The sequence below is a fragment of the Westerdykella ornata genome (genome assembly GCF_010094085.1).
Source record: "Westerdykella ornata strain CBS 379.55 unplaced genomic scaffold EI97scaffold_11, whole genome shotgun sequence".
NCBI classification, from domain to species: domain Eukaryota; kingdom Fungi; phylum Ascomycota; class Dothideomycetes; order Pleosporales; family Sporormiaceae; genus Westerdykella; species Westerdykella ornata.
Genome location: NW_022986861.1, coordinates 689,611 through 703,357, shown reverse-complemented (window position 1 = coordinate 703,357; position 13,747 = coordinate 689,611). Strand labels below are relative to the sequence as shown.

The 13,747-nt window shown below is 52.1% G+C and overlaps 6 protein-coding genes across 6 annotated transcripts; 3 read left to right on the top strand and 3 right to left on the bottom strand.

The window, feature by feature from the left end:
• Positions 1-402: 402 nt before the first annotated feature.
• EI97DRAFT_474260 (uncharacterized protein) lies at positions 403-1,506 on the bottom strand (the record flags this gene model as incomplete). Its single annotated transcript, XM_033801891.1, has 2 exons — positions 403-899; positions 991-1,506. 2 exons carry the CDS (start codon positions 1,504-1,506, stop codon positions 792-794), a joined length of 624 nt encoding a protein of 207 aa, XP_033653829.1. The 3' UTR covers positions 403-791.
• Positions 1,507-2,276: 770 nt separating this feature from the next.
• EI97DRAFT_377962 (uncharacterized protein) lies at positions 2,277-3,143 on the bottom strand (the record flags this gene model as incomplete). Its single annotated transcript, XM_033795640.1, has 1 exon — positions 2,277-3,143. One exon carries the CDS (start codon positions 3,141-3,143, stop codon positions 2,277-2,279), a length of 867 nt encoding a protein of 288 aa, XP_033653828.1.
• Positions 3,144-4,172: 1,029 nt separating this feature from the next.
• EI97DRAFT_501538 (cytochrome P450) lies at positions 4,173-5,792 on the bottom strand (the record flags this gene model as incomplete). Its single annotated transcript, XM_033802710.1, has 1 exon — positions 4,173-5,792. One exon carries the CDS (start codon positions 5,790-5,792, stop codon positions 4,173-4,175), a length of 1,620 nt encoding a protein of 539 aa, XP_033653827.1.
• Positions 5,793-6,493: 701 nt separating this feature from the next.
• Positions 6,494-7,818, top strand: EI97DRAFT_450592 (putative monooxygenase; the record flags this gene model as incomplete). Its single annotated transcript, XM_033800292.1, has 2 exons — positions 6,494-7,210; positions 7,258-7,818. The coding sequence occupies 2 exons, from the start codon at positions 6,494-6,496 to the stop codon at positions 7,816-7,818; spliced, it is 1,278 nt and encodes a 425-aa protein (XP_033653826.1).
• Positions 7,819-8,669: 851 nt separating this feature from the next.
• EI97DRAFT_433690 (MFS general substrate transporter) lies at positions 8,670-10,419 on the top strand. The gene is made up of 3 exons (XM_033798439.1): positions 8,670-8,686; positions 8,739-8,875; positions 8,925-10,419. The coding sequence occupies exons 2-3, from the start codon at positions 8,744-8,746 to the stop codon at positions 10,356-10,358; spliced, it is 1,566 nt and encodes a 521-aa protein (XP_033653825.1). The 5' UTR covers positions 8,670-8,686; positions 8,739-8,743; the 3' UTR covers positions 10,359-10,419.
• Positions 10,420-11,575: 1,156 nt separating this feature from the next.
• On the top strand, positions 11,576-13,625 carry EI97DRAFT_501535 (uncharacterized protein). The gene is made up of 2 exons (XM_033802709.1): positions 11,576-11,746; positions 11,802-13,625. Exon 2 carries the CDS (start codon positions 12,042-12,044, stop codon positions 13,572-13,574), a length of 1,533 nt encoding a protein of 510 aa, XP_033653824.1. The 5' UTR covers positions 11,576-11,746; positions 11,802-12,041; the 3' UTR covers positions 13,575-13,625.
• The last annotated feature ends 122 nt before the right edge of the window (positions 13,626-13,747 follow it).

The following is a 13,747-nucleotide window of genomic DNA, read 5'->3' as shown; positions in this document are numbered from 1 at the left end:
CGCCCAAACCTCGCAAGGAACGCGGAGCAGAGCAGAAGCCTGCTTCGCTTACCTGCGATGCCATTGTCGCTACATGTGCGCTGCGCTACGCTCGAGGCAAGCCCTGCTGGACCGTATGGACGTCAGATTCGTTGGACGTAGTAGATCGTCATCATCATAAGATTTTGGACCCTGTCAGCAAAAGGGCCGCTCTGTACCATAACATGTTGGTTACGCTCTGAATTCTTGGGAAACATCGTAGCGAAGCATGCTCGTCAGCTAGCATTGGATGTCTTGGAAGAGTCTTTTGGTCGAGAGGCAAAGTGAGTTCAGCTTGGGAATGGGTTAATAGGAGGAAGCGGGATTCGAGGTATGGGTCTTTCGGGGACAGCGAGATGTGATTCCGCGCTGGTGCGGCGGTTTTGTAAGTCTACAAAAATGATGATGCGCGAGACGGTGGAATGAATATGAGTGGTGTTGATCCAACGGCTCAGTTCAGCCTCGGGGGTGATGCTCCTAGTGATGATGGATGTGACAGGTTTCCCTGGGACACGATGGCGTACTCTGGTGAGGATAGGTGAGTTTCTGTCTTTTTGTATCTTAAATGGCAATTCGTCACCTCTGTCTTGCACGTTCTGACACTAGATACCAGTTGATGATAACAAAAATATTTTCCCATCGCCTGGGAGTTTTACCGTTGAACAGCAACATGCAGACTTTCTCGCTCTTACTATCACTGAACGATTCCCGTCATTTGAACTCGGGCCTAGAATCACTTCGCACAGATTGCCCGACCTTTAAGTACTTCCCCCTCACGCCCTGAAAGCTCGCTCCTTCACGGCGGGCTTCACAATCTTGAAGTCCACGCAAGACTCATACGTCTGCTTCGCTCCCGTGCCAAACCACCACCACTGCAGAACCTATTATGCACGTGGTCAGCCCCTTCAATACGCGCAACTCCTTGAGAACGAGACCAAGTCTCGGACGAAGAAACACAGAAAAGCCACTTACACAATCCCCAGCAGTCACACACCTCTCCTCCAACCCTTCCGGCACCGTGACACTAAACTCTCTCTGCTCAATCGGCACATCCGCCTCCTTCCTCCCCGGCGCATACCCTTTACTCCACACCTTCAACATGTCGCCAACGACCTGATTCTTCTTCGCATCCACGACACTCACATTCGCGATGCCCTCGTGCGGAATCCGCAGCCAGATCTTGACGGGGACTTCCTGGCCCGCCGTCCACGTCTGCACGTTTGCGGCGGGGTTGTCGGCGAATTGCAGGCCTTTGCAGAGCCAGAGGTTGCAGAGGGAGGGGTTGAAGGAGGGGTCTTTGGAGGCTGCGTCGGGGAGCGCTTCGACGTACGAGGTGTTGTCCGAGGCGATCTTTTTGTAGACGGCGGAGCCGCAGTTGGCGGTTAGGGCGGGGCCGATAGGGCGGGAGGGTGGGGAGGTGATGAGGCCGTGGGAGAGGGCGAGGGTAGGGAGGAGGGCGAGGAGGGGGATAGTGGTGCTGAGGTGCATTGTGGATGTTTGTTGGGTGTTATGATGGGCGATGGAAATAGGAGAGAGGAGTTCGTTGCTGTGAAGTTCAGCAAGGCAAGGAGAGAAACACACTGCTTCTTAAACTGAACAACACAAATTTTTGAGCGACTATAAATGTTGGACCCCTTCACGGATTCCTAAGCAACCATATACTACCTAAATTATCCATACCAGCTCGCTACCTCTCACTTCTCGGGGTCATGTATGGCAGTGAGTGTTGGGCGAATGGTTGAGCAGGGAAGTATATTGCATCTCCGGTAGATTGACGTTCCGAGCCCGTGGACCGGGGTAAGGAGCTTTCAAGGCAATATAGATGATGAAGACTGTGAGTTACCGACATGTGCCGACAAGATGTGGAGGAGAGCTGTAAAATATGTTGTTGGGCGGAGTCTGGAGGAGAAGAAAGTGCATTTCGTGGCCGGGGTCCCAGACAATGAACTGGTAAGGGAGCAGAAACCTGGCGTATGTGCTGTCTGAATAGATAGTACTTGCACATATGCAGCCGTTGAGAATGTCTTTTGTTCGGTCAGTGTTTGTAGAAGCACTCAGGTCTGCAACGGCATCGCCTATAGCTATATAGACGGCTCGGGGTCTGCTAAGATATGAATGTAGAGTTATTTCCATAGGGCCCAATCCCATTACCAGTGCGTTCCATTTACCTCTACTCTGAAGAAAAAGCAAGAAGCCTTGCGCAATCGTCGCCCTGCATAATCTCGTATGCAATGTCCCTTACCGCACCTTGGCTTAACTCAGTTTTCATCCTCACTCTTCAGATCCACCCATATCTTTGCACACTCCTGCCTCACGGCACCAAATGGCCTCTTCCCCTCCTCATCCACATACTCCGACGTCACAAACCTCGACACCACACTTCCTTTAAACGGCTCCTCCGCCTTCTCCCAAACGCTCTTCACAGCATCACTCGACGTCTCAATCTGAATCCCCCTATACCCCCGTCCCGCCGCCTCCTTCATCAACCACCTCGCCAATGCCGCCATGATCCCCTCCCCAGCATAATCCTGACGCGTAGCCGTCCCATTACGATTCAGCACCTCCCCCCTCCTACTCGGCACACTCGGATCCGGATCGCGCCTGTCCCCCTGAGCTAGCACATGGTAGATGATTCCAAAATGGGGCAGGCACTCCACCAGGGCGCCCATCTTGTTAAAATCCAACGGATCAAACGCATCATACGACAGCGCGATACTGACGAGCGGGAAATCCATCTGCAACAATAACCTCCGACTCTCCGCCTCGAGACCCCCGCTCTCCTGCACGCTCGGCTCCGATGCGTCCCAGTACAGCGCTCCGCCCGTGGCAGCGCTCTCGGGTCGTTTGTACACGTACTGCGTGTCGAAGACGCCAAAGGACATGCCGGATTGGATCTGGTGCGTGACGAGGTACTCTCCGGCGGGGAAGCTGCGATGCAGGCGGGCGGTGAGGTTCTCGGGGTAGAGGTGTGGCCAGACGGGGGAGTGGAAGAGGTTGCTGTGGACGAGGATGGCACCGGCCCAGGGGGCGTGGTGGGGTTCTAGTTTTCGGATTTCGTAGCGGGAGGGGAGTGAGGAGGGATTGGAGGGGTTGGGGGTTTGGGTGTTGGTGTTGGAGGTGGTCATGGCCATATTGACTAACTTTGTGGTTGTTGTAGGGCGGGCCTTTGCTGGCGGAGTTGAAAAGCACTGTGGGTGAAAGAAGGAGAGGCAGTGGACTGATGAGTGAAATGCTCAAAAAGGCGACAGAGTCCGTAAATAAACAGTCAGCACTTGAGCAAATCCAGGATGTAGTGTGGACGCATACAGGGCCAGTATCTGTTGAGCCGTCTCAGCCGATTATGCGTATCTTTTATGGGTATTTGGTTGTACTACCAAGGCCCTTGTCGAGTAGTAGCTCGCAAGGAATAGCTACAACTGGGATCGTGTGGGATTATAAGCCTGCTGATGCTGACGCTTTGTGTGGCAGACGGATAGAGGAGAAGACGTACTGATTTTGATTTAGACAGGACGAAGAATTACCCTAGGGTAGGATAGAAGTAATATCTTTTCGGAGTGCGGAAACCGCGCCCCTGCATAACGGAGCCGGTGCAACTCCTGGGGTTGTCATCGGAATATATGCACGAAGTCAATCAAACTGCAGGGAGAGGTTGAGAATACGATAGCACATGCAGGTTCATGCCAGTCCGTGGCACAGTCATTGTCGGGAAGCATTCGGTTCTCTTTCAGCTGTGAAGAGTGCGTTCAGAAACGTGTGCGCTGGATTGGCGAATGCTTTACCTTAACCAGCTAATCGCACTTGTTTGACAGCGTTATCAACCAGGTCACAGATGTGAATGTTCCAAGTGTTCGGGGCACTGCCCCTCACCCCGCGACCCCAAGTGCATGACCACCCGCAACGGGAGCGCGAGAAGTCAGCGCTAATAAGCGCGATAGCAAATACATTCAATATAGGGCTAATAGTCAAGCGTATGGTTAGGTATTCGGATGGAAAGAGAAAGTTGGTGACAGGGAGTTTATAATATAATCTAATTGTACTCTTCGGAACTGTAGGCAGAGTCGGACAATCGCTATCAACAGCAGGACGTACAATACTCAGTACGATGACCTTGATACGCGGTTGTCGAACTCTGAACGCAGAACAGCGCCAACTCCTCACTCTTCAAAAGGCGTGAAGACCTCCAACACACTCTCAGCATCCTTCAGCTCCGCCTCCAGGACTTGTCTATGAGCCTCCCTCCGGATGCGTATCTCGCACTCGAACTTCTGAGGGCGGATGTTGAAGCCCTCCGTGTACGCAAACGTATCATACTTTATCCCTGGAATCGGCAAGATGTCAAAGGCCCACAAGATCTTAGCCAGTGCAATGTACAAGCTGTTCGCCGCTAAATCTGCTCCGGGACAGATCCGCCTACCCCAACCAAACGACGAGTGGCCTGATTTTGCAGGGTGCGGCTTTCCGAGAGGGGAAATGGTCTTGGACTTTTCGGCCAGAGTAGCATCCAGGAAGCGTGTGGGGTCAAAGTGGTGCGGATTTGGGTAGTACTCCTCGTTCAGATTGATGGCCCACGAGTTGCCGAGGATAGTGGTACCAGCGGGTATGTAGTAGCCCTCATAATGGTCATCTTCCGTTGACGAATGCGGGGTACCTCCCAAGACGGCGACGGGTCTCCAGCGCAGGACTTCTTTCACAAGTGCTCTGATATAAGGGAGACGGGCCTCGTCGTTGAAGGTCGGCGTGCGTGATGAGCCAATAACGGTGTCCAGTTCATTGTGCGCGGCTTGCAGTGTCTCCGGATGGGTGATCAAGGCCAAAAAGGCGGTGCAGAGCGTAGATGCAGTTGTGTCCGAGCCCGCACCGAAAAGAGAGGCCGGGATGTAGGAAAAGTCTCGGTCGGAGAGGGGTATGTGCTCCTTTTCTCGAAGCTCAAGAAGGAGCTTGCATAACGAATCCGGGATTTCGGTTCCTTGCGTTCTGGCGCGGGCCATATCTGAGCGTACGACATCGACTAGAGCCATGTTGGCTGCTGCCTCTTCCCTTCCGTGGGCCTTGATGTCCGCCTTCCAAGGTGCGAGCACATCTGGAACATATTTCAAGAACGGAAAAGACTCAACCATGTACCTCCCAGGGACATTCAGAGATGCCGCATAGTGCATGAATTTGAATCGCTGATGTATGACCTGGGCATTGAGCGAATCGATCCGATGTCCGTACGCGACCGAGAAGACGATGCTTGACGTGAAGCGTTCCAGTAGCTTCTCCCAATTGGAAGGGGTTTCGAGGAGCTGACAGCACAGTCGGCTCGATTCAGCGGTCTGGATGGGTTTGTACAGCCTCAATGCCTTTGGAGTCAGAGCTTGGTGAAGCAGCTTCCTTCGAATTGTCCATTCTTTGCCGTACGGCTGCACCAGTATGCTCGCGTTATCCCACAGTATCTCGCCCATGGCCACCATTCTTGGGCGCGATGAGTACTTGGTACTCCGCTTTTCCATCAGCTCCTGGGCGATGACCGGATCCGACAGTACGACTGTTGGCTTCCGTCCTATCCATATCGTGAAGATGGGACCGTACACGCGCGACCACTCCTGGAACTGGAGCCATGGCTGTGACTTCGGAAGTTGTAACTTGTTACCGATGAATGGGAGGGGCGTCGGCCCCGGAGGCATTCTCAGCCATACCCAGACATCGCGGATGAGTGTGAAGGCGGGAATCGCGAGGAGGAGCGAAAGCCACACCGAGATGGGCCACGCAGTTATGAGGGATTCTAAAGCCATGTCAACAATATTCACAGATGAAGATACTGATATTGAAATGTAGGCTTACAGGTTGCTGAGAAGTAGGAAAAGTGCTCTGGTCGCGGATGGAATGATGGAAACCCGAGCTATCGGCAGTTGTGGAAGCCTGCCACGCCTGCAAGGCCTCATGTGGGGTTGATTCACCCATGGTGTTGTTCACTTAACCCGGTAATTTCCACAGTATCGCTGGTCTTGAGGCCCGTCATGTCGGGAACCTATTATTGCATCGTCATCTTTCTCAACAGTTTATACTTATAGAGGGTAGGTTCTCTGACTCCTACAGACTGTGAGATTATGCAACTGCGAAACAATGACTTTGTCAGTCTTGGGGATGGATCTGATGTGGTCGATTGCCGAATCTGCGGGGCCCCCGCGGCCCTACCCTTTCGGGACTCGGGGTTTGGGGAGAGTGCCACCTCCACTCCGCCTCCACAACCTTAATCGCTCCTCATCGCTTCTGTAAAACCGAAAAATCATGCGCCACGACCATGGACCGAGGGACTTCACGCCCGGAAATGTCGGGGCTTCGTGGGGGCTCTCAGACTCCCCTGGTCTTCACTCCCTGTTCCTAGCTACAGTGTGGGTGCTCAATAAGGCACTGTAATATAAGACAGCATACGTCTTGATATTTTGCATGTTCTTACTGTCAACTTCCTCATCCGTACCTCCCGAACAGAATCATGGATAAAACTTGCGAAGGGTTGAAGGTTCTTATCGTGGGGGCTGGCTTCGCCGGCCTAACGGCTGCCATCGAATGCCGCAAGAGGGGGGCAACAGTCATTCTCTTCGAGGGAAACAAGGAGCGGAGACAACTCGGAGACATCATCAGCTTTGGTTCAAACTCTGGACGAATCTTCCGTAGCTGGCCTGGCGTTGCGGAGGCAATGGATCCGATATGCCATCACAGCTCCGGCCTCGACTTTCGTGCATTTGATGATACATTCTTATGTCGACAAAGTTGGGAAGTGGAAGAGTCTTGGGGAAAGAGATTCAATGGCCACCGAGGAGAAATTCACGAAATCGTCTGGAACCATGCCCTGAGCCTGGGTGTGGAGATTCGCTTAGGCAGCAAGGTGTTGGAATACTTCGAGACAGACTCGGAGGCCGGAGTGGTGGTGAACGGCGAAAGGATCAGCGGCGATGTGGTATTAGCTGGTGACGGTGTGAGAAGTCTCGCGCGGACCATTGTTCTGGGGTTCGAGGACAAGCCCAAGTCGAGTGGATATGCCGTCTACAGGGCTTGGATGGGAACTGAGGAGTTGAAGAAGGATCCCGCGACAGCTTGGTTGGCGGATCCTACAGTTGATCATCATGTTGCGTGGCTCGGCCCCGACGTGCATTTCATCGTTGCCACGCTGCAGAAAGGGACAGCGTGCAGCTGGGTGTTAACGCACAAAGTAAGTCCAGCACCCAACAACAAGGGCGTATAACTGACGGGCAACAGGACGATGCCGACGTGGAAGAAAGCTGGTCAGCTCCGGGTTCCGTGGACGAGGCTGTGAAAACAGTGAAAGACTGGGCCCCCGTAGTCCACTCCATCATCCGAAAAACACCCCAAGACAAGCTTGTGGATTGGAAACTTGTCTTTCGAGACCCCTTACCCACCTGGATTAGCCCAAAGTGCCGCATCGCCTTGATGGGAGATGCCGCCCACCCATTTCTTCCGACCTCAATCCAAGGCGCTTCCCAATCAATGGAAGACGGAGTCACTGCTGCGATATGTCTCGAATTGGCTGGAAAGAAGAACGTTCCCGAGGCGATCCGTGCCTACCAGAAGATACGGTATCCTAGAGTTCTCGAGACGCAAAGGACTGGCGTCACGAACCGCGATAACTGGCACAAAGCGGATTTTGACTATGTGAAAAAGCATCCAGAAACTGTCAAACTGCCGAGGCATGCTTGGATCTTGAATTTTGATTGTGCGAAGCATGTATACGATGTGTATGAGGAAACTGTCGAAAGTCTGAGGAGAGACCCGGATTGGAAACCCGACCCCAGGCTATGAACGAGCATTTGATGGGTTCGGAACATAGACATGTTTATTCATTTGGAGGGGTGTCAGTTTGCCGATAGCTAGACGAATAGAATGATTTCATACACTACCACAACCATGAATTTGATTATGACAAGGCCGTCTTTGAAATACTCGCCCCAGCCACCTTTGGAGAACAGCACAGTCCAATGCCCTTGTCTTCAAGAGGAATACGCGCCGATCGAAGGACAATCACGGGGAAGTTCCGACGTTGCGGTTCCCGACTCATGACCAGCCACCCTCAAACTGCCGTTATGCAGCGTGAGTCGATCTATGCTTCGAGACCGTAAACATGGGTATAAACCCCACACTTTTGCGGGGTGAGACAGGTATCAGTGCGCCTACTAGCCTAGGATGTAACCGACATGGGCGTAGGGCAATGGGGAATCCCCAGGTGTGGCGGCAAAATAGGCTCCACATGGGTACCCGTACGATATGTGGAGCAGCTCAATGGACCACGGAGTTGCTGGACATAGTATGGTATGGCCTGGAGCTCTCCTCTCCATGAGTCCCACATCTGCATTTATATACCTGGTAACTTGCATCTCACACAGCCCTATCTGAGAATATAACGACGCCCTCACATTGGATAGGAGAGATAACGCTGCATACCCGGCTGCAGCATATCCAAGAGGGTTATTCAGGGCTACCAAGTGGGAGCTTGCTTCTTCATTTTCAATCATTTGAATCACCTCCGCGTACACAAAGGAATCCCTCAGTTGCGCTTCAGCTCCATATTCTCCAGCGAACCCTACCAGATCAATTCATCACTTTTCGGTCATCATGCCGTTCGGAATACTAGAGTATCGCGGTAATGGCGCGGAGCTCGTTCCTGGGACGGGTAAGCCTTCCATGGTGCGCAAGACACGAAGGTCGATACTAACAGCACTCAGCTGTGATGCATGATCAGTCAGACCTTCCTCCCGACCTTCACGGCTTGCCTACCGAGCAATTGAAACACGGTACTGGAAGGCATTCGCATATCATTCTCGTTCCTCAACCTTCGGATGATCCCAACGATCCGCTCAATGTACAGTTTCCACCCAACCTCACCAGATAAGTTAGCTTACGCACTGCAGTGGCCGCTTTGGAAGAAGGACATGATCCTTTTCATTGTTGGCATGTCGGCGGCCGTAGTTGGTGCCTATGGCCCCATGCTGGGCCCTGGCTTTATTCCAGTCTCAAAAGAGCTCAACATCTCGATCAGTGTGCTCTCCCAATCGACAGCTTGGACCATTCTTGCCATCGGCTTGAGCGTTTTCCTCACCAATCCACTCGCCAAAATTTTCGGAAAGCGACCTGTATACTTCTTCTCCATTGTATTTCTCGCCGTTGTCAACATTTGGGGTGCTACCGCAAATACCTACAAATCCTTCCTGGGCTCTCGGATCATCGGTGGTATCGCGATGGCTCCTTACGAAATCCTGGTTCAAGCTACGATAGGGGATATGTACTTCGTCCACCAGCGCGCGACGCGTATTGCCGTTTGGAACTTGTTTCTCCTTTGCGGTATATCCGGCGCTAGCCTTATATCTGGTTACATCATCGAGGACCTTGGATACAAGTGGACATTCGGAGTCTGCGCTATCTTTTTCGGAATCTGGATGTTCCTCGTCTTTTTCTTTGTGCCCGAAACAGCCTATCACCGCAACAAACCGGGGAGCGTCACTGCAGCCACGGAAAAAACCTTGACATCGGCCGATGAAAAAGGTATGGTGGAAACCAATGAAGCGGTACCATCGTCAACAGACAGCATTCCGAAGAAGAAGCCATACATCAAGACTCTTGCTCTCTTCAGCGGAACCTACACCAAGTCAACTTTGAAGGTTTTTATTCGGCCCTTCATCATGTACTCCTATCCCTCGGTGATCTGGGCGCTGCTCCTCTACGGCACGGTTATTACCTGGATTGTCGTCTTTAGCGTCGTGAATGGCGTCCTGTTCCCAAACGTGTACGGCTTCTCCGTCTCTCAGACTGGCCTTACCGCCTTAGCGCCGTTCATACTCTCCCTGCTTGGCGAAGCTATATCTGGGCCGCTTAATGACTGGATTTGCGTAAAACTGACGGAGAAGAATAAGGGTATCTATGAGCCTGAGTTCCGCTTGCCCCTTATGATAGTCGTTGTCATCCTAGGCACCGTTGGATTCTTCGGGTTTGGAGCAACCGTCGACGCGAAGACTCACTGGACTGGTCCGGTATTGACATACGGCCTTGCCAACATGTGTCTCGCTTTCCTCTCGACCTGCGTGTTTGGCTATCTGCTCGACTGCTACCCTGATCTCGCCGAGGAGGCCTTCGTCGCTATCAATTCGCGCAATCTGCTCACTTTCGGTCTGACTTATTTCGTGAACGACTGGCTTGCGAAGGACGGCCCCTTGAAGGTGTTTGAGGTTCTGGGAGCCGCATTTCTGGGAGTGTCCTTTTTGACAGTTCCACTTTGGATTTGGGGAAAGCGAGTGAGGGGCTGGATCGCGGAAAGGGAGTTCTTGAACTCGTTCATGAAGGACGAATAAGTCTTACACGTGGGTACATAGCTGGGGAAGCTGAGAGCTGGTCTAGGCTTTAGGAGACGGGGTGAAGTGCTGAGTCAAACATCGGACACAAGGTACAATGCAATTTAGACACCTAATACACTATCTACATGTCCAAATGAACGGTTGCCGATTTATGGGTAGTGAGACGTGGTTCCAATGACGTCTATTGCCTACTCCAGTGAGGTCACGGCTCAATCTCCTGTCGTCCGGTACTATGATGGGGGGATATGAGCTTGGTGGGAGAGACCGGCGCAGCTATTTCGGGTTTCTACTAGGAGCTAGCCCTACCCAACATACATGCATGGATTCTCATTCGTTTATCAACTAATATCCGGAATTCCAATGCCGTTGAAAACTGACCAGGTTCAAGGCTGCTCTTTCAGAAGCAGGTATATCGCAACAAGATCACCGGTCACAACACCACAACCGCAGGTAGCTATTCCCGAAAAGTTTCACTGGGAGGCGTTTTACGGCTCGGGAGCCTTGCAATGTAGAAGTTTCCCTAAATAATCATCTTTTCGAGGCTTGCGTGTGGTAACGATGTCCTGCCAATCACTCTAGCCTATATCCAAAATATCAATTCGTTTACCTATGGCGACATGAAGAAGTCTATCAGACCTACATACGCAGAAATATATCTTGAACTTTCCAACGGAGCTCGCTAGGCACAAGGGAAGCTACAAGTGTCTGGCGAAGGCGGATCTCTACTTCAAGTACAGCCTCCTCAACGTGGCAACAATGTCGGATTACCATCTTACACCGAAATCACAATTCCGCTTTCCCCTTTTCCTCTAGCCGGCCGAAAAACCCTTGAGGAAGAACTTCAACCTCACGGTCTCCACGGGATTACAATTCTGGGGAGAACACATGCAGGAAGCGGTACAACCCTCAGGTGTTGGTGGAAGAGGCAGAGCGATTAGGTGCGGTGCGCTCGGGAGTCTCTTGCGGGAATTCTGCATCCATCTCAGATAAAATGCAAGCAGTAATTGTGGAGAATGCTGTATGCGTATGCCACTAGAATTTATATCAGGCTTTGGGCCCACTGGGAGGTGTTCCTTCCCTTCTAGCACGTGGCTCCCTCATGTTTGCGTCCTAGGTCGACCGTACGCGGGTATCATATTTCCATGACGTCAATATTCGCGACCTCGGGAATACATGAGATACAACTCTTCTTGCTTGTGATTACATGTCCACAACACCCTTCTACGGAACAACGCGCACCATGACTTCCCACCCTGTCTTTCCCCGGGTCGCCGATGCAGGAGTCCCGTCCATAGGTCATCGCTCAGTATATGGACAAGTTATCTTCTGCAAAGCCTATCTATTAGAAAGATTCCCTGGCCCCACGAGTGCCTTGCCTGCCTGATGTGAGAGGCCACAATGCTTGAATGCCATGATGAGGCGACACTGATACTCCTCTAGTCACTTGCGTCCACCCACCGCTTCAACGCGTATGCCACAAACCAGCCTTTCACCGATCCCTTCCGTGAGGACAGCTATCACAACAACCTTAGGCAGTTAAGAGCAACGCGTCTACCCCACTAGCGCGTCTATCCACTGTTTGTGTGCAGGCTTGGCTCTCGCTCACCTTCCTATAACACCGACGCGGACGACGGCAATCGTTTCCAAACAACAACCACCCTCCAAGGCCTGGGGCTCGACATGCAACACTCCTACAGCCTCCCTCTCGCAATCTCGCAGCTTCGGTTGGAAGACCATGCCGACAATACTCACCTCCACACGATGTCAACTACTGTGCCGCCGGCGGCCGGTGCAGGCGCGCAATACACTCCGTCCACTCCAGAGCAAAAGAATCTACTTAACCTCCCAAATGAAATTCTAGCCGAAATAGTTTCACGACTCTCCCGAAAAGATCTCCTCAATCTGAAATGTGTTTGTCGGACACTTCGATCTTTCGCCCAGGACGCGTTATTGAGCCCTGTCATGGTTTCAAGCAATAAAACGATGGTAAATCTACTGAAAGAGTTTGCATTCAGTCCATCTTTGGGTAATCGCGTCTTCAAAGTGAACTTGGCGGGTTATTTTGCTCACCGTACGTTCACCAGGGGCTATTTACAAAGATTTCGGATCTCCGATGACCCCTTGCTAGACTCGTTGCCATTCAACTATGGAGAATTGCTGGGTTCAACCTTGAATTCACGGGACCTAGACGAATTTCTTCTCCTGAAGCACTCAGTGCTTGACTGGTGGGGAGAGTGCCGTTCCTTCTTGTTGGGCCTCCTGATTATGGTATGCCCCAATTTACATGAGCTGTCTTTACACCTATCACTGCTCTCCAAGGCACGAAGTGGAGTGCCCATGCTCACGTCAGGCCTTCCTTTATTTCCGCGACCACTGATGAGGCTGTTAGGGGACAGGATAACAACGCTTACCTTGCTATACGACCTGGGGCTTGGACTAGAACCGCCATCCACGGATATGCATGGATTTGTCAACCTCAAACGTCTCCGCACGATCCCTGACGTCCTCTTTGGAGGTTCTTTACCCAAGAGTCTCAAGCACATTCAGCTCCTCTCATGCAACCAACGACTTCTGCATTTCCTTGTCCAAGAAAAGATTAAAGATCTCCCAGCGCTCAGAAAACTGGACTTCTTCTTCGAATACAGCCTCACCTGCGCTCTTTGCCTTGCCACAACTGGAATGTCAAAGCAGATCGCGAATCTCTCCGATTTCGTGGTGGATGTAGTGCAACGCGGAGTTTCCATCAAGGCGGTCACAGAATACGAGCATCATGGGAAATCCTTCTCCTATACCTACGATAGCCGGCAGCTTCTCGCAGAGCTTTCTATCCTCGAGCTACTCACCCCGGGCGAGATCTACTTCGCTGCTTCTATGAAGGTAACACCAAGCGAGGTCGTCGCCAGAGACAAACGGGGACCTCGACGAAGGTCACCGTTCGAGATCCGCATGCTGAGGCAATGCCGGGGTATGCCGCTCGCCCTCTTCACGTCCCCAACGTTCAATCAGCAGGCTTGGATTGGGGTCCGGTTCTTCACGGCCAGCAAGACAAGGTGGGGGGAGGAAAAGAAGGAGGTGAGGTCCGAAGGGAAGAAAAGGAAGAAAGGGTTCCCTAGCAGTAGGCCAGTTCCGCCTCAGGGCCTAACCGTGCCAATCGTCTCGACTGAGCTGTTTGACGCGGTTGCATGGCGCAATGTCACCTTCTTCACAGCGTAGGATACTGGGTCGGATGAACCTGGAACAGTCTCTGGGGTCACGATAGGCGATGTAACGCCTCTGTAGGTTTTTAAAAATTCACGAGGTGTATTTGTGCAAATAGCACAGAGCTATCCTAGCTCGATGATTCGCTCTACTGTCTTTGTAGAACACCCTGGAGCCTAGCTGAAGAC